This window comes from Pelodiscus sinensis, chromosome 5 (genome assembly GCF_049634645.1).
Source record: "Pelodiscus sinensis isolate JC-2024 chromosome 5, ASM4963464v1, whole genome shotgun sequence".
Lineage (NCBI taxonomy): Eukaryota > Metazoa > Chordata > Testudines > Trionychidae > Pelodiscus > Pelodiscus sinensis.
This window is the reverse complement of record NC_134715.1, coordinates 65,929,253-65,948,416: the sequence shown is the minus strand read 5'-3', so window position 1 is coordinate 65,948,416 and position 19,164 is coordinate 65,929,253. Positions and strand designations below refer to the sequence as shown.

At 43.6% G+C, this 19,164-nt stretch overlaps 2 protein-coding genes across 10 annotated transcripts in view; both read left to right on the top strand.

Annotated features, from left to right (window-relative positions):
* The window catches only part of NEK1 (NIMA related kinase 1), a 141,222-nt gene extending 137,415 nt beyond the window's left edge, over window positions 1-3,807 (top strand). For all 9 annotated transcript variants that reach the window (XM_025185930.2, XM_006111681.4, XM_075931131.1 and 6 more), the window contains one exon: window positions 3,578-3,807. In XM_025185930.2, coding sequence (XP_025041715.2) covers window positions 3,578-3,612 — 35 coding nt within the window. In that variant the 3' untranslated portion in view covers window positions 3,613-3,807. The remainder of the gene's footprint in view (window positions 1-3,577) is intronic.
* A 991-nt stretch (window positions 3,808-4,798) lies between these two features.
* SH3RF1 (SH3 domain containing ring finger 1) overlaps window positions 4,799-19,164 on the top strand; it is a 163,951-nt gene continuing 149,585 nt past the window's right edge. The window contains exon 1 of the mRNA XM_075931133.1: window positions 4,799-4,944. The gene's annotated coding sequence lies outside the window, so the exon portion shown is untranslated. The remainder of the gene's footprint in view (window positions 4,945-19,164) is intronic.

The following is a 19,164-nucleotide window of genomic DNA, read 5'->3' as shown; positions in this document are numbered from 1 at the left end:
AAGGTTGGATGTGGGCGTGGGTAGGAGATTGGGGTGCTTACCCAGCACAGTTCCATTTGGCAAGGAACACATGGAACTTCCATGCTAGCTAGGCCTCTACATCAGTCCTAAGAAGCAGGGGAAAAAAAAGACACTCGTCTTACTCATGCAACTCACAGCACCAGGGTTCCCCTCATGCTCCAACACCTTTGTGAGACGAGGAGTGCCAAAACCTGGCTTTCCCCCATGGCTGGATTAACTCTTCTCGAGGCCTGGAGCTAGTACATTTTTGGGCTCCTCCAGGCTCCAGCACAGAGCTAAAAAGAGGGGTTCAGTGTGGGGGAGAGGTTGCCAGGGAGCAGGGTGGGGGTGTGAGGTCTGGGTGGGAGGCTGGATGCAGGAGTGGGATAGGATGAGGGTGCAGTTTTTGGGCAAGAGGTTAGGTGCAGGAGCGGGCTGTGGGTGGGGGTGTAGGATCTGGGCAGAAGGTTGGATGCAAGAGAAGATGGGATTAGGGTGCTTACCCAGCACAGCTCCGTTTGGTGAGGGGCACAGATTGCTCCACACTGTCTTGCGCTTGTAGGCTCTGCCCTCTGTCCCTTGAATTAGCTGCCATTCCTGACCAGTTGGAGCAATGGGGGTGGGAACAGAGCTTCCCTATGCTAGTTTCCCTGTGCTGCCATTCCCCTAGGCAGGGCATAAGAAGAACAGCAGCACACAGTGCTATCTCCTCTTTCCAGGTAGAGCTGGCGACACAGGTGCTTTAGTGCTTGCTCCCTGCTGCTTCCTTCCTGCAGCAGAGAGCTGGTGTCTAGCTATGCAGGGGAAAGCCAAAGCTTGGGGATTCACCCCAAAGCTGGAGCACCACTACCAGGAGGGGAAGGAGAGCCCCAAGCCTCGCTGTGGGCAGATCAAGGCAAGCCAGGAGGGACACATCCAACTCATAGGCGATAGACTTTCCCATCCCTAATCTATAAACTGGACAAGAACCATCTGGACAAACTTGTATCTGTTTCCCAATGGGTTCTGCAGTCACTCAACTCATGGGAAGACACTGCCAATATCAGTGCAGGAGTCCCATTCATTCCAATATCTCTACGATCATGATAACCTCAAATGCCTCACTCTTGAGATAGGAGACACAGCTGGGACCCCACACAATACAAGGCAAATGGTCACTACAAGAACAGCTCTTCTGTATCAACCTTCTGGAGTTGAGAGCAGTCAGAAATATTTATCATTTTTCATTTTATCTTTCTAATCTGAGCAAGTTCAAGTAAGATAATGACAGACAGCATGTATTGTCTCTATATTAAGTTTTTCTGATGAGGAACAGAATAATGTTGTCATGCTCTCATTTTCTCTGGACACACAATTGGCCAGAAAGAGGGGGGTTGGTGAGTGTAGCAAGCACAGGGCACAGCCCACTAGTATTCTTTAATATATTACATTTATTGCCAGGGAGACACAGATTCCCCCCTCTCTGTACCAAATAATAAAACTCTGGAATTAATGTATAGTTAAACACTGTCATCTCAGGTGAACTCCCTCGTGTACAAAATACCATGGCAGATGACCTCCACAGATATTTCTCCATAAATTACAAATGGGAGCTGGATGCTTAAGTCCTCTACACAATATTCTTAACTTGGGAATTCCCTGAGATCAATATTTTTTCCCTACCAGCTAATACTAAGTGCAACAAACTCTATTTTAGGAAAGATTTTGATCATTAATCTCTAGAAGATGGCAGTTCCATTTCATGAACTTGGAGTCCTCTTTTTATGCACAAGCAGGACCAAGCAGTAGATATCTTGATTTTACCACCTTGGCGAAGATAAATGAGATAACAAACCTAACTTGTCTCTTACCCATCTGTTTTCTCAGACTGGTCAGGCACTTAACCCCAACCTGGAGGTTCTTCTGCTCCTTGCACGGCTCCTCAGCGGTTCTCAAAGTGAGAGATTTCCTCTTATTCATTAGACGGGCAATTGGCATTGAACAGTAGAAAGGAATCTATAAAATATAATCTCTTCTAGAAATGGACATGATGTTTTTGGTGTAATAGATGAAAGCTTTCATCTGCCTATTCTCTTTCCAGAATCTCTGATTACCTGTTGGAATTGAAAAAGGTGGGGATTTTTTGAGAGTTCCATCAGAATTATCTGTAATTGCAGCTTTTCACTCTCCCTTAGGTTGTTTGGTTTTCACCCATCCATTCATTATGAGATTTGAAAGACCTAGTAAATCTCATCTGATCAACCAGAGATCCTTTTCCAATCTGAATCTTGTTTTTCATTGTCTCATGAACCACCCATTTGAGTTACCTGCTATGTGCCCTTATTACATCTATCTATTAAAACAGCTGTCTTGGTGCCCTTTGGGTCACGGAACTGGGTTCTCTACTGGCAAACCCTCTATTCACAGTGTTCTCTACAAAAAGGTGTTACTTTGCCCCCATACAAAACATTTACCCAAGATTTCTTCTGGATTTCATATTAATCAGACATTTACCTTCCAGTTACTTTTCCTATACCCTAGATGTGAGGAGGCTATTAGTCTTTTTCCTGGATAGAAACAGACCTCTTCAGAAAAATTTCCTAGGTTTTTTTTGTGTCAATTGCAAACAAGTCTCAGTGATTCCCAATAGATTTCTGGTAGGAATTGGCTGATAATCAACCTTCCCCTAGAGTGATGGCTCGTTCTACAAGGTGGCAGTCTACTCTTGTATCTTTTCAGATATGTTTCAGTTGCTGAAATCTACAGAGCTGAAATCTGAACATGCATATCTATTTTCTCCAACCATTATGGTTTTGATTTAATACTGCTCGATAAGATGCTGCAGGAAGCGGTGCAGTTGTCTCTTCAGTACTGAACTCTTCCCTGAAGTTCCTTCTTCCTTTGGGGAAGTATGGTACTTGAGTCACCTGAAGTGGCATATTCATAGGGATCTATTCAAAGAAGGAGCAGTCACTTACCTTATAGTAACTAGAATTCTTTGAAATGTGTCAGTCTATTGGTGCTCCACCACCTCTCTTCCTTCCCCTTTGATTCAGATCATCCCTTGTGAAGCTTTATAATAGAGAAGAAACTGGTTTGGCCTCACAATACTTTATATTCTTGGTTTGGGGGCACAAAGATGTGAAAAACACACATGCTGGCTCAATGGGCACTATTACCAAAAATTTCCAATCAAAGGTGCAAACAGACATGCACACTTGAAGTGGAAAACCCATATGGACGTATATTCTAAAGAACTCCAGTTATTACGTAGGGTGAGTAATCTCTCCTTTGTTAGTGGTGAAAGGATTTCATTGCAATGACAGCTTATCACACACAATTAAGTTGAACAGGCCATATAGAGTGCAAGAATATGAAGAAGTTTATTAGGCGAATGAAGATATGTTGTTCTTTGCTTTTGGGGCTTGAGTGGATAGTGCTTTCAGTGCTCTTTTGAGGCCTGTTAACAATTTTCTAAAATCCCTATCTAATTTTTGTAATAGAATTTTTATATGGGTGTGTATGATTGCTTACTTAACTATTTACCTTATTGAGTTTTACTGAATATGCTAAATTTGTCTTTTTGCTCTCTCATCAGATAATGATTATTGTGAGGTGCAGTGGAAAATGTAGTAGTAACTGAATAAGGAGCAAGGAAGTGGGAGATTGCATGGAGAAGATGGAAAAACGTGCCTGTATTTCAGATGAGATGTTTATGTATTTCCTTTGATATGTTTCCTCATTTTTAAAGATACCTGCTGCAGGAATTACACTTTATCTTAAACATGTCAACCAAAGTGCGTGGCGGATGGCCCAGACATTTTTTTTTTTAAAACCAAGAGTGATTTATCATGTAATAGAGGCTTTGCCATATTTAGGTGTTAGGTGTAAGCAGTTAAAAGGATTACCATGTTTTGAAAGCACCTGCTTCTAGCTTTTCACTTATGCACTAAAATGACTTTATCCCCATTACTAAAGATTCTATTTCATTTTCAGTTGACCAGTTAGTCTATTTAAATGATTGTTTGCATCACTGGTCCATATTTTTTTAGTTAAACTGATAGCATACTGAAATTTCATTTGTCACTTATTAACCAGTGTCACCTGAACTATTTTAATAGTTTTTGCATATTGAGGCAAATTAGTCTTTGTGACATCATTGAAAAAGTAATTTTTTTCAAAGGGATAATGGAATTCATTTGAAACTGGAGAATTTGTCAATCTTTTAGTAAATACATTAATACTTTGAATTATGCCACCTTCTCTAACTAAAGCTGTGCAGAAGTTCAGGTTGCTCTCTTTTCCCCTGCTGCCACATACAAAAATAAAATGGGATAACCTTGAGTGCTGTACTGTTATCTCCTAGAACAATAAATGCCTAGATTTTCCTTGTACTCTGTTCCTTTGTCAGGAGAAGCATCATATTGGCAAAGTAAGGTGCGTGTTTTTTCCAGAGACAATGGCTAAAAAGTGTTACTAGGTTGTGTGTACAACAGGTAAAATATTATACATCAAATGAGACATAAAATTTTCAATTGCCCCATTGAAGATAGATGGATTTTCAACCCCTGAGTAATAACAAGCTCAGTTGGAAAAATTTAAAAGTTAAATTATTTTAGCACTATGTAAAAGTTAGTGTGTATTATTTCTAATCTTAATAAATAAATACTTGATTTTTGTATATTTGTTGACTTTTATATCTACTACGAAAAATTCCTTTCTTGTCCATTTTGAGGGGAGAAGAGGCAGGAGAAGGAAGTAATGTTAAATTTTTTTTTGCTTCTCTGGGATTTTTTTCTTCATTCTTCTTTACATGTTTTAGAACTAGAGTGTCAATTTAATTGGAGGAAGAAGATCACAATCCTTAGTTCCCTGGGCTGGGTTACAAATGTAATAATCTACAGTGAGATTCCCACTGATTCAGTCGGAGATTTGTACAAAGATCAGAGGTAAATGAAAGCTTAGGTAAGACATCACAACCAGTTATTATTTATTCTGTACCTTAATATTGTCTTTAGTAGAAAAATTCACTTTTATGACCCATGTTCTTCCTATCTTGTGTTTCTCTTCTTTCTCATCTTTTCTGTATTTCTTTGTCTCCTTTTTTATTCCCTCTGCATTTCATTTTCTGCAACAACTCTGGTTTTGAGTGCATGTTCGTGTCCATTCCATCTTAGATGTGTGTGCTCACCACCTTAATTGGTGCCAGAAGCTTTTTCCCCAGTGGTATCGATAGGAGATTGGCTTTGGTGCCCCTGGGTTGGCACAGCATATAAGGGGTGCCATTGGCTCCCCAACCCTTAGTTCCTTTTTAGTGATAGTGCTGGAATGCTCCTTTGTTCTAGCAAAGTTTCTCTATTTCTGTCTGTTGGCTACAAACTTTCATATTTTATTCAGTTTTCTTTCATTAGTGTAGTAGTGTTAATCTTTGAGTCACAGAAAAGGACTTTGTCTTAGGATGGGGCATGCCCCGCTCCTGGGACTTAAGAACTGCAACCAGTGCAAGAACCCTATGCCAGTCAGTGATCCCCAGACCACCTGTCTGTGGTGTTTTGAGGCGGCGTGCATTAGCAACAGATGTTGCATTTGCAAAAACTTACTCAGATTAAAAAGGAATGGGACATTAGGCTTAAAACTTTCCTACTTTCCTTATGGAGCTTGTGTTGACACCAGCATTGGAGTAGTTGTGCTGAGGCTTGGCGCACAGTACTGCCATTTTTGATCCACTTCCCTGGTACCAGCTCCTAAAAAGAAGTCACGCAGAGGCCATTTCCCCTTTCACAAAGGAAAGCCTGGACCCACAAAGGGCAATTCACTCCTGCATGTGGAAATTGGGGCCCACCTTCTGGCAATCAGGCCAACAGTCACAGAGAGGCACTAGATGCTCTGCACAATGACCTGAGAGTCCGGCATCTGGAAATGATGTAGACCCCAGTGGGTTTTGGTCACCTGTTCCCATCAAACCTTGTTTAAAGCCCTCCTCACTAGGTTAGCCAGTCTGTATCCATATATGGCCTTCTCCTTCCTCGAAAGGTGAACACCATCCCTGCTTAGTAGTCCTTCCTGGAATAGCATCCTGTGGTCGAGGAAGCCAAAGCCCTCCTGGCAACACCAGCTTCGCAGCCAGGCATTCACCTCCAGTATGCACCTCTCTCTGTCTAGACCCCTACCTTTGACAGGAAGGATCGAAGAGAATACCACCTGTGCTCCAAACTCCTTCACCCGTACTCCCAGAGCCCGTAGTCACTCTTGATCTGCTCAGTGTCGCACCTCACAGTATCATTAGTACCCACATGGATGAATAGCATGGGATAGTAGTCAGAGGGCTGGATGGATAATCCTCGAAAGTGCCTCCGTAACATCTTGGATACGGGCCCCCAGCAGGCAGCATACTTCCCGAGATGACACGTCAAGATGACAGATGGGCGCCTCCGTCCCCCTCAGAAGAGAGTCTCCGACCACCACTACACTGTTTTCTATTTTCAGTGGTGGCAGCAGACCTCCCAGCCTTGGGGGTATGAGGCTTCTCCTCCTCTGTTCTGGGGTTGATTCCTTATCTCCTGTGTCAAGAAAAGCATAACGGTTTCTAATACCCCGGTGGGAGGGTAACCAGCTGCCAGTGTCTACCCTGAGCCATCTCCTTCTCCACCTATGGTGTGTCAGCAGTCCTGTGTACTGGGACAGCTACCTCAGCTGTCTCCACATGAACACTGTCCAGGAAATGCTTGTGGATTCGGATGCTCCTTAACGTAGCCACCTTCTGTAGCTCTCCCACCTGCTGCCTGAGAGATTCCAGCAGCAGGCACCTTTCACATTGCATGGTCCTCCTAGCCTGGATATCAGTAAGTGGGAATTGCTAGCCATAGTCCCTGCAAAATCACACCAGGATCTGGGTAGAGGCATCCATGCTCAGGTGGTCTGTCTGGCTACAGGCGCAGGTGGAGGAGACAGATGCAGTGCTGGCACAGGTTCTCACATATCATGCGAATGTGTGAGCAAGAGAGGAGGAAAGTAGGGGGAAAATATTACTTCTCTAAACTGTTCTAATAATGGTAACAGAACCTAAAATGTTTATGCAGGGATGGGGGTAAAAGCCACTTAAGCTTAATTTAGCAATTATGATTTTCATGATTTCTAAGAATAAAAACTATATCTAATAAATGAAATGGCCTTACTGAAATTACTATAATTTTGATCAACTAGATTTAACTATAGGTAGCTTGTGGCTCAAAACATTATCTTAAACATATTTCATGAAGATATACAAGATAGCCATTTTTACGTTTGGATCCCTCCCCCCTGTCATGTTAAAAATGCATTTTCTTGTCTTTTTAAGGATATTGAAACACTAGGACTAGTAGATATCTGCAGGCTTCTTTCATAAAAGCTCTGTGGTTAGCAGGCAGGCAATGTCAGAGGTCATGACTAACAGAGGAATTCATTTGAGGGAATTACATTCCCAAAGCGGAAGAGAACCCTGTTTTGTAATTAGAAAGGATACAAAGCATCCTACTTAACTGTTTCTCGGATACTTTTAAACACACTTGTTCATTTCATATACTAAATAATGTGTCTCTAAGGCAGTGTAAATGAATCCAACTATTCAATAGATGTCATTTCCTGCTAAATTAGCTATGCCCTTATGACTGGGGTCCAGATCAAAGGCCACTTTTTCATTTCCAGTACATTCTTCAAAGTAGCATAGTTAATCATTCATGGGAATAAAATGCTAACTAAAATTTACTTGTCTCTGTTAAAGAGCTGGGTCACAGAAAAGCAAGTTAAGTACTGACTATAAACAGTATCACAATATTCAGCACTCTAGCAGAAGTTTTCATGAGTGTCATTAAACAGCAGTAGCTGTAATTCCCATGGAATCGGTAGAAACCAACCCTTGCTATGTGATAAAGTGCAACCTTAGATAATTCACACACACCCAATGGGTCAGGGAGCAGGGTTGGGCAGACCGTGTCCTACCAGCAGCCCTGTTTGTCACCTCATCCCCCTGGCATTGTATTGAAAAGTGCCACTCTACATCTCCATGGCTACCATGTGTTCAACTAACACAAAGATAGGCCAGGGGCTGAGAACTGGAAGTAAAGTAAAAGATGCACTTTGCATCAGGAAAAATAAGCACCTAACTCACCACCCAGGTGTGCAAAAACAGCATGCAAGTTAAAATTTATTTGTACATGCCTTGGTGTCCAGAATGTGTCACATTTGAGACTGTCTCAGTCAGACTTTCAGAAAACAACTCAAACACCCCCAAACTGGAGGTATATTCTATATTCACATTTAACCAAACCAGCAGTAATTGTGTACTCCTAAATCACTATGCTAGCTGGCCATGGAACTACAGCCAGTCCCCAGACTCTCCAATCTGTATTGCTCTTCAGACAAACTGGGCTTAATGATAAAAGATTATCAGAACCAGAAATTATCACACATTTGGTTACTCCCAGCCCTTGAGGACCAGTCACTTACCCCAGGGTAAGCTCTACTTCAGATCTTCCCAAAGACAATGATGAAGCCAATTCTTTAATAACCAGTAAATATTTACTTTAGTTTAACAAAAATAAATTAGTTTTATTGAAATATTAAAGCAGGTAAAATACATTACAAATGAATTAAAGTTTTCAAGATGCTAGCAGAGATGTAGTAATTTGCTGATTTCCAGTAATCTCTCAGGGTCACGCAGAATGTCTAGGGATCTCAAACAGTTCAGAATTCCACTCTGTTGGAATTCATCAGTCCAGCGATGCAGGATCATTCCTTTAAATCAGAAGCTGACAATTGTCCTAACTCTTGTGGGTACTTCCTTTTGATGATGAAAATTTGGAAATGCAGACTGGGACAGTGAACCCCACTGAATAACACAATGGTTCTTGCTTGGAAGTCAGCTACCTTGTTCATTTATATTTTGAAGGCTCTGATCTTGCATAGGTAAATATAATGTAAATACATTGTGATAACAAAAAGCAATTGCTCCTTAGTTTTGACATTTTACACAACTACTTTCACATCTAAGCACAGACGCAAATTTCAATCTACTTACGTACAGTGGGTTTTCGAATTTCATTGCACCACAACTCTCTTCTAACAATGAAAATTAGCATACAACCTCAGGAAGGGCTGAAGCTGAGCCCTGCTGCCTGCGTCTAGGTGAGGGAGGGAGACAAAGCTCAAGCCCCAGGGCTTCAGCCCCATGTGGGGGGTTCTGTAAACGTAAGTCCCACCACCAAGGACTGAAGCCTTTGGGCTTCAGCCACAGGTAGTGGGGCTCAGGATTGAGCCCTAGGTCCCAGCAAGTCTAATACCAGCCTCCGGGACCTCATTTTACAGTTCAAAAACTGCTGAGGTAGAGGATACCAATTACAGAAAACAAATTGGCAGAGACAATAACATCATTTTACTGTCTTCCGTGAATTTAAACAAATGTAATTACTGGTCAGCAGTAAAGTGATAACATTCTACTTTATTCTTTTCTGACAAGTGAATTGACTTGATTACTATGACTTGTTAGCATTTGTTTGTGCCTATTGGCACTGTGATAGACCCAGCCTGAAGCAGCAGACTAATCAGGATGCCTGCAGCCAATTAAGGCCTGCTGGGGCCAATTTAAAAGGCTTCCCCTCAGGAAGGGCAAAGGGGACAAATCCAAGGATTGAGTGGAGAGGTGCACTAAGAGCAAGGGACTGGGAGTGTGGAGGAACAGGAAGGATTGCACAGGTACTAGGGAGTAGGTACTGGGAGGGCTTGTTTGGGGAAGTGGCCCAAGGAAATGACTGCATTATTGAGAGTGGAAGAAACACTGCCATTTGCCACAGCCTGAGGGTCCCTGCATCGGAACCTGGAGTAGTGGATAAGCTCTTCCCCCCCCCCAACTCTTCCCACACCATTACAGTGCCCCCCCCCTCCAGCCCAAGATGAGGTGCCAGGACTATGGCAGGGTTTCATCCCAAACTATGGACTAGCCTATGATGAGTGACTTTGATGGCTTTTTCTCCTGTAAAAAGCTAGAGGTTGTGTGGAGAGTCAGTGTTTGCTTCACAGACATGCAGTAACTACCAGGAAGTGCAGAACCCTCAGGGCCCAGCAGGACTTTGCCACAACATAAGTGAATTACCATATTGCTCTGACTTGAGCTGGTCTGTGTGTGTCACAAAGATGGTAACCTGTTTAGACGACATCACAAAAACACATACAACCTTCTCCTACACTAAATCTGAAAACAATTCAGTTTGTGGGTAATGAGTCCATTTGTCACTCTTTGTTATGGTAGCATGAACTGCTAAATCAACTTTGTTGCCATAATGTTTACCCATATTTATAATGGTATAACTACTGTTTTGATGATGGAATTTATAATCCTAAATACCAAAATCCCTTGTGAAAATGAGATTTAGGCTTCTAAAATCAGATGTTGTGATGCCAAGCTCAGCAACAACTAAATAGCTTTAAAATCTGAGTGTTCATCTTTGTCTCAGTTCCCCATATGTAAATGGGGATAAAATTCTCTACTATACATGGAATGCATTTCTGTATACTGACAACTGTGATTCACTTAGATATGATATAAATATCTTAAGATAAGCTATAACTGTTATTTTTCCTCTAAGGAATTTCATGTGTTCCTAACATAAAGCATATTCAAATGACACACACACATCCTACAATCACCTTTTCTAAATTAGTCTCAAAATTACCCTCCTACTTTTCAAATCTCTGGGTATGCTGCATCTTATTTTTTGTTTATATTCAGGTGCTAAAAGGATAAATAGCAAGATAAAAAAATAACATCGTGCCTCTATATAAATCCATGGTGTGCCACTTCTTGGAATACTGCATGCATATTTGGTTGCCCCATTTCTAAAATGGTGTATTAGAATTGGAAAAGGTAGAGAAAGGGGCAACAAAAATGATTGAGGGTATTGAATAGCTTCCATATGAGGAGAAACTAAAAAGACTGGGACTCTTCAGCTTGGAAAATATGACTGAGGTCTATAAAATTTTTACTGGTGTGAAGAAAGTGAATAAGTAAATGTAATTTACTCCATATAACACAGTAACGAATTAAATGAATAGGCAGCAGGCTTAATACAGAAGGAAATATTGTTCACATAATGAAGAGTCATCCTGTGGAATTCTTTGCCAAGGATGTTGTGAACATCAAAATTATAACAGAACACAAAAAATGAAGTGGGTAAGTTCTTGGAGGATTGGTCCATCAATGGGTATTAACTAAGATGGTGGGGATGCAATAGCAAGGTCTGAGTGTCCCTAGCTTATTTCAGAAGGTGGGAATAGACAACATGAGAGAGATCATTTGATGATTGCCTGTTCTGTTCATTCCCTCTAAAGCACCTGGCATTGGCCACTGTCAGAAGACAGGATATAGGGCTGGATGGATCTTTGTTCTGAGCCAGTGTGGCCATTCTTCTGCTCTCCATAGAATTGGTTTACATATCTCTCTCCTCCTTGCCGTTCTCTAGTAATTACTTGACTTGCGAATCATGTTTCGGAATCATCATAATCCCAAACTATCATATGGTTGTGAATGATGTTGGTGACTGAAGAAAGCAGAGTAGTCCTTGCCCCTACTACTGTACTTAGAACTTAGTAATAACTTCATTAATTCGCTAACAATAGTGTTAATTTCTTCATCCCGCCACAGGGTGGTAACATAAACTAGAAAACTGTACTGGAGGAACACTACAACAGGAAATTACAAGAATACATGTTTCTTTCAGAGTAAACTTTTTGGGGCAGGAACCCCACAGCGGTGTTTAGTTTATTGATGATCAGGGCCATCCATTCCACAACCGTGAATATCACTATTAAATATTAACATGCGACAGTTGTTATGCTGCCATAATGCAAATTTTATATATATAGTTATGTTATAATTTTGTAAGCAATATAAACTAAGGATGTTAAGAGATGGGTAACTGGGTAATCGTGTAGTTGATACAATTTGTATTGACACTATTAGTCAATAAGGGAAGGTACAGGCAGTCCCCAGATTACGTACAAGATAGGGACTGTAGGGTTGTTCTTAAGCTGAATCTGTATGTAAGTCGGAACTGGCGTCAGCTGCTGCTGAAACTGATCAGTTTCAACCGCGGCTGAATCTGGACGCCAGTTCTGACTTACATACAGATTCAACTTAAGAAACCCAGGCGTCCCCAAGTCAGCTGCTGCTGAAACTGATCAGCGGCTGATTCCAGGAAGCCCGGGGCAGAGCAACTCTGCCTCGGGCTTCCTGTAGTCAGCCGCTTGTCAGTTTCAGAAGCGGCTGATTTGGGGACGCCTGGGGCAGAGCAGCTGGGGTGCTGCTGGGTTGCTCCAGTAGCGCGGCTCCTCGGCGCTACTGGACCAACCCAGCAGCACCCCAGCTGCTCTGCCCCAGGCATCCTGATTCAGCTGCTGCTGAAACTGACCAGCAGCGGCTGAATCAGGATGCCTGGGGCAGAGCAGCTGGGGTGCTGCCGGGTTGATCCGGAGCGGCGCTGCGGGACCAACCCGGCAGCCCCCAGCTGCTCTACCCCAGGGGTAGGCAAGAAAAGCCTGGTCTACTGGGGGGGGGGCACTAGCTGCACCCCCCCCCAGCAGACCAGAGAGACGGGGGTGGCGGGACCGCCCAAGTGCTCCACGGCTTTGCTCTTTCTCCCTGGTCTGCTGACCTGGGAGACGCGGAGCAAAGCCGCAGAGCACGCGGGCAGCGGGACAGTCCAGGCGCGCCGCGGCTCTCCCACTGCTGGCGTGCTCCGAGGCTTTGCTCCCCATCTCCCTGGTCTGCTGGTCAGACCAGGGAGACGGGGAGCAAAGCCTCGGAGCACGCCCGCAGGGGGACAGCCCGGGCGCGTCGCGGCTGTCCCGCTGCGGGCGTGCTCCAAGGCTTTGCTCCCCATCTCCCTGCAGACCAGGGAGACGGGGAGCAGCTTTTCTCGCCCCGGAGGACGGGGGCGGCGGACCGCGGCGCATCTGGGTGTCCCGCCGCTCCCGTCCTCCGGGGCGAGAAAAGCCCCGTTCGTAACTGTGGATCCGACATAAGTCGGAACCGCGTAACTCGGGGCTGCCTGTACTCAGAAGGAGCTACCCTGCTGCGGCTCTGCAGTTCAAATGCAGGAAGAGCTGGGTGTGCAGGCAGCCCACCTCCTACTGCATTTAAAATGCAGAACTGCAGCAGGGGTATCTCCTGGAGTCAGTGCGAGCCGGGTCCAGCAGCCCTTGTCCGTGGGGGCCCACCTGTGTAAATATTCAGATTTGGTTTGCAGCTTGGGTTTTGAGATCCTTCCCTCTTGCTGAATTTCAGAGCCCTGGCTCCAGCCTGAGCCTGAATGTCTATATTGCTATTTTTAGCCCTGCAGTGGTGATTCAGTTCAGGGTATGTATCTTTTTATGAATTGCTGTTGAAGTTAATGACCCATGATGATGTTGGGGAGAACTGTTCTGCTAAACATGTTATTTTCCATAATACATAGATGCCTTATAGTGCAAATCCTGCAAGTCTGAGTCATTTGACCAGGTCTCTCTCTGCTGCCATGGTTTTATTTTATTTTTTTATTTTTTTTGGCTGTATAGACAGACATTTTAGCTGGTTCTCATCAAGGTCCTAACCAAACACGTCTAAGTCAAAATATATTTTGCAGTTCAGTGTTGCTGATGACTATCAATTCAAAGAGCTTCCTTTAAACAGCTGGTTTGTGAAAGGGGATCTTTAAGCCTTAGAAACATTTGCTCAGCAATTGAAGCTATCATTAAATAAACATAATATAAAGTCATTCGTGATCAGAGAGCCACTGGGCTAGAAGAGACAGCAAAGGTCATCTAGGCAATTCATAACATATTATTCTTCTTTGAGAGCTTGCTTGTAGGATTGTGTGGCACAGTTGTTGGAGATTTTTGTCTTAGTGGGACTGTTGGTCCCGCCACATAAATGTCAGGAATCTCAGAGCAGTTTGTTTGGCCTGCCAATCTTTTTGGTCCCCCTAGAAGGACAAAGTGGTACAAGTCCTGATGTCCAACACCACTATGATGTTTTTATATTAACAAGCAAGGTCCTTGGCTGGGAAGCTCTCTCATCTCTGGAATTTCTGTTGGCAGCATGGCATTCATGTCATGGATGTGCATGGGGACCAGGAATGTACTAGCAGATCATCTCAGCAATCTTTTCATCTTGCCATAAATGGTCACTGAGTCCCAAGGTGATCAGCATAATCTTCCAAATATGGACCTTTTTTTGACTTATTCGAACAAAAAATGTCATATGTTCTGCTTGATTTGGCAGACCACCAGAGGCTCCCTGTTATATGCCTTCCTACTCCCATGCTTGGGATTCTGACATACATCTTCCTGCCAGTGCTGATAATCCATTGTCTTCGTGAAGAGCAAACAGGATAGGACAAAGACAATCCTAATTGTCCCAGCTTGGTTCAGAACACTGCTGGATCACTAAGTGATGGCCTTGCTGTAGCTGTCACTCTGGCCAGATCTGCTGTCCCAGAACTGTAACAGTCCTCAGTAGTTGAACACGGTGGTGCTCCACATGATGGTATGGCTGCTTCATGCTTAAAAGAGAAAGAGCCTCACTGCAGTCAGTTCTGGACTACCTTCTGCATCTTAAAATGCAGTGCTTATACCTTTTATCAGTTAAGGTCTACTTGACTGCTATCTTAGGCCTTCATCCTACAGCAGAGTACAGGTCAATCTTCACTCCCAATGACAAATGATTCTGGAGCGTCTGGAGTGATTCTATCCCCATATCCATGACCCTATCCCTCGGGAGCTGAATGTAGTGTTAGAATGGCTCCTGGGGGCCTGATTTGAACCATTGGTGCCATTCCGAATGGTTGTAATGTCTGCATGTAGGATTTCTGAGATTAGGGTGCTTACTTTGGATCTGCCCTACACAATGTTTTTTTAAAGACAAAGTCCAGCTGAGGCCCCACACAGCTTTCTTGCCCAAAGCTGTTTCACAGTTTCATGTGAGCCAGGAAATATTCTTGCCAGTCTTCTTCCCAAAGCTTCAGAAGTCTAAAGAGGAGCTGTAATGAATGGGAGGGGATACTACCCTTCCCTGGACATTGCAGTCATTCAGTTAACTAAATTGCCTATAAGAGTTAAAATCATAGACAGTAGGTCCTAGAGAGTCTTCAGGAATGATAAGAAGCAGGAAGTGAGTTGGCGGGAAGCCAGGAGAACCAATTAAAAGTGTGTGGATTTTTGAATTGGAGGCGGTGACCAGAGGAGAGCCAGGAGACATGAATTGAGCCAGGGAGCGGGTTATGGAATATCCTGTGATATCCATGCCTTTGCAAAGACTAAATGATGGAACAATAGATGTGTGAATAGAACAGGGAATGTTTAGTCAGATGTGATCAGATTATTTTTGGATTTGCTAGTCTTTTCTGTGCTGAGCGCATGTTGCCTCTCCCCCTCCCCCCATATTCTAACTTTCAAAACTGAATCCAGGGGAAGAAATTCTCTGTTTTAATTTCTTTTTTTCAGTTGGTCTGTAACACCTAGCAACCAAGTAATGTTCACCAAGTATGTTTTTCTTTGTTTTGTTAATAAAAATCACCTTTTAAAGACCCATGATCTGATTTCTGTGTTCACATGCCTAACACTGCATAGTCAGCTATTAGGAAAAATTACAGGGGTGTGTGGTTGTTTGTTCTCTTTTGTTTTTTAAGCCCTCTCCAGAAGGAGGGTACCACACAGGAGAAAAATCCCAAATGCATCTTCCTTTTTCTTTTTGGCTTTTTATAAGTTTTGAGGGTGAGGGGTTTTTTTTTTCTCCCCTGTCTGGAGGGTGGGAGTGGGGGGAAAGACACACAAACTGTTTGGTTTGGACTTCTTGGACTCCCCCCCTTCCCCCCCCCCCTTTTTTTTTTTTTGCTTTCACATCAATGGAATAGCTAGCCTAGAGTAAGGCAGGAAAGCAGCCCAGTGCATGTATTTGCGGTGGGGCAGAGTAGTCCTAAAGCAACCAGCCTTCCCCAAGAGGTACACCAAACAGCCCCAGATCAGGCCTAAATGTCCAACTCCCTGTCAGACACGCAGACCGAGGATGAGAAACATGAGAGCATGAGGAGCAAATGATCCTGTGGAAGCAGAAGATGATGATGGTGGCTACGTCCCTCCCACTCCAAGAGCACGAAGGTGGGAAGATGTCATTAAGACAGGCAGATCTCTGAGGAGGAGAGGAAGCTTTTCTTACAGGTGAAGTGTATAGGAGGAGAGGGAAAATCAGAGGCGCTTTGAGCTGGAAAAAGCTGAGAAGCTGGGTGCTGCAACTACACCAACCAACAACTCTGTGATGGTTGAGACCTGTGGTGCTGAATCAGAATCACTGTCTTAGTCGGATTCGGAGCTAGACGTGTCAGCCTCAGGAAGAATTTCACATTTATGGAACCCATTCCCAATAGCAGCCTGTTTTATTCTGTCCCAAGCAGCCAAAACCCATTTGTAAAATGGTGTGGTTCAAAGGGGTTATATACCAGCTATAAGGGTTTTAGCATATTTACTGCTCAGTGTCATCAGCTACGGTTCATTAACACTTCATTACAGGTGTACGGGCTATACACATGCACGGGTTATCTAAGACTTTTTTTACACAATCAGGAAAAAACACAGGGTGTGCATGGGTGCTGGTAATACACAGGTGCGGGTTATATATGCTAATTTACTGTACCTCCATGGGGGCAATCCAATGGCCTCACATAAAGGAGCCCCCCCTTCACCACAGGGGAACCTCCGAATACCTTCTTGTCTCTAGCAACCTACATGGCTTCAGTGATGCGCTAGCTGGGCAATGTTTTACATGTAATAAGCTGGGGCATGTGAAGGCCAACTGCCCCAAGAACACTAGCAGAATATAATTCATTGCACTGAGGTCCTCAGGCCCAGATGCCTCTCAGAAACCCTACCGCTCTCCGCTCTTCTAACAGGTCCAGGTTTGTGGTAGAAAGAGAGCTTTTATACAAAGAAACTCTTTCTGGTGGGCACAAGGAGGACTGGCATCCTCAGAGACAGTTGGTAGTTCCAACTAAGTACAGGGTAAAGCTCTTGAATTTAGCCCATGATCATCCTTGTGGCCATTCTAAGGTGAACAGGACCATAGACTGACTGGGCAAGTTATCCTTGCCCATTCCCTCTCAGTGTGTGTCTGGTCTGGTGAAGTGTGCCAGTGGCTGGGAATGCTCCAAGACCAGGCCAAGGTCCCTCTCCAGCCACTCCCCATAATAGAGGTTCCATTCCAGCATGTAGCTCTGAATATTCTGGGTCTTTTCCCTAAGAAGCTAGCTAGAAGAAAACCATATGTACTGATTTTAATAGATTTTTGTCACCTAATGGGCTGAAGTAGTAGCTCTAGGGAAGATTGAGGCTAAGAGCTTGTGCCAGGCACCAACAGATATTTTTGCCAGGGTATGTTGGCCCTCAGATAACCTTATGAATTCAGGAACTCGTTTCCCTGCAGGGACCATGAAACTTCTTTGGGAAGCTGACGGGGTAAACCATTTGGTTGCCATCCTTTGCTACCAGACGAATGGCCTGATGAAGAAATTTAATGGAACTTTGGGGGTCATGATACACAGATTCATAAATGAGACTCCAATGATAAGGACCTAATGTTGCAGTATTACTCTCTGCTTACATCCCACATCCCAGTTTGAGATGTTGAAGAAAACTTGCAGGATGCTCAACAGGAAGAGGAAGCCTGGTATGATAAATATGCCAGACAATGTTTCTTCAAGATCACGACTTAATCAGCCACCTTGAAGGCGCTCCAGGCCAATAAGATGGAAGCATCATGGTATGGACCATTCATGGTGTGAGAGCGCATAGGAACAGTTAGCACTATCCTTTTATGTCAAAAGAATCAAGCCTTTTCCTTTGAGAAATGTTCCTATGGATGCTCCTGTCCGGTCAAGGTGCAGCCCAGCGCCTTTGATCAGAAATTTTTAGAGCAATACCTTTGCCTTGTGAGCTGTCAATATATAAATAGTGTGTGCACTATCTGGGCTCCTCAATTCCTTCTCTACCATCCCTGGCCAGGGACTGAGTACAACTGTCACACTGCACGTCTCAGTAACATAGTTTCTGTGTGTGTGTGTTTGTGTTTAGTTTCAGTTACAGCTAGAGAGTTAGTCTTAACAAAAAAACCAGAAAACCCTACTTTTGTTTCAACATGCTGGACTCTCCTGGAACAAGAGCTGTTCCTCTTGCAGAAATGCCTTTCCTGTGTCATATGGGACACTTTGAATGTGACCTCTAGGGGAGTTCCATGTCCCTCAAAATGTGCTCATTGTCTCAAAATAGAAGTGTGGACACAGAAGAATAGGGAGCTGCCCCTGAAGCTTTTACTGCTTCATCAGTCCAGCATCTAACGCCAGACAAAACTCAGGGTCAGAGATTCAATAAAAATATTCAAAGCCCTCAAAAAAGGGCTACTACAGAACAGAACATGGTAACCATCCCACTACATGGAGGCATGTCTGCAAACCTTCCCTTCCAGCCCTTTAAGTGGAAGCGGACTTCAATACTGAACCTATACCAGACATACAAACAGAAGTCACATGGGACACCTCACCCATGGCCAGTGGGGCATTCCTTTCACCTCAGCAAACCAAACTGCCCACCACATCTACATCTACCAATTAACGTATCCACTTCCAGGACTTCTTTAAGAGAGTGGCAGATGTCCTCTGTATTACTTTGGACAACCACATGAGCTCATGGACCTGTTGTAAGCTACTACCACCTTCAAAATAGCGCTTCCCCATCAATGCATCCATCTTGCAGGCTGCACAAACAATATGGCAGACACCTGCCTCCATCAAACCCACAAGCAAGAAGACAGACTGGAAATATTTTATCCCCTCCAAAGACACTGAATTCCTCTTTACACACCCAACTCACTAGTTATGGCCAGAGAAGGCTGAGGAAATTTATAAAGTCTCATAATAACTAACTGGATCTTCTCTAGTGAGAATCATATTAATTTTACTATTAAACACCCAGTTTCTCAATTTGTGTAAAAGTAGCTACTCACTTGCTGTTACATTTATGAACTCTGTTTTATATTTGTATTTGGGCCATAGTAACTACTGATAAGATGTCAAAGACAGTAAGAGGTAACATGGTTTGTTTGCCATACTACTTTATTGTAGCATGCTTGTT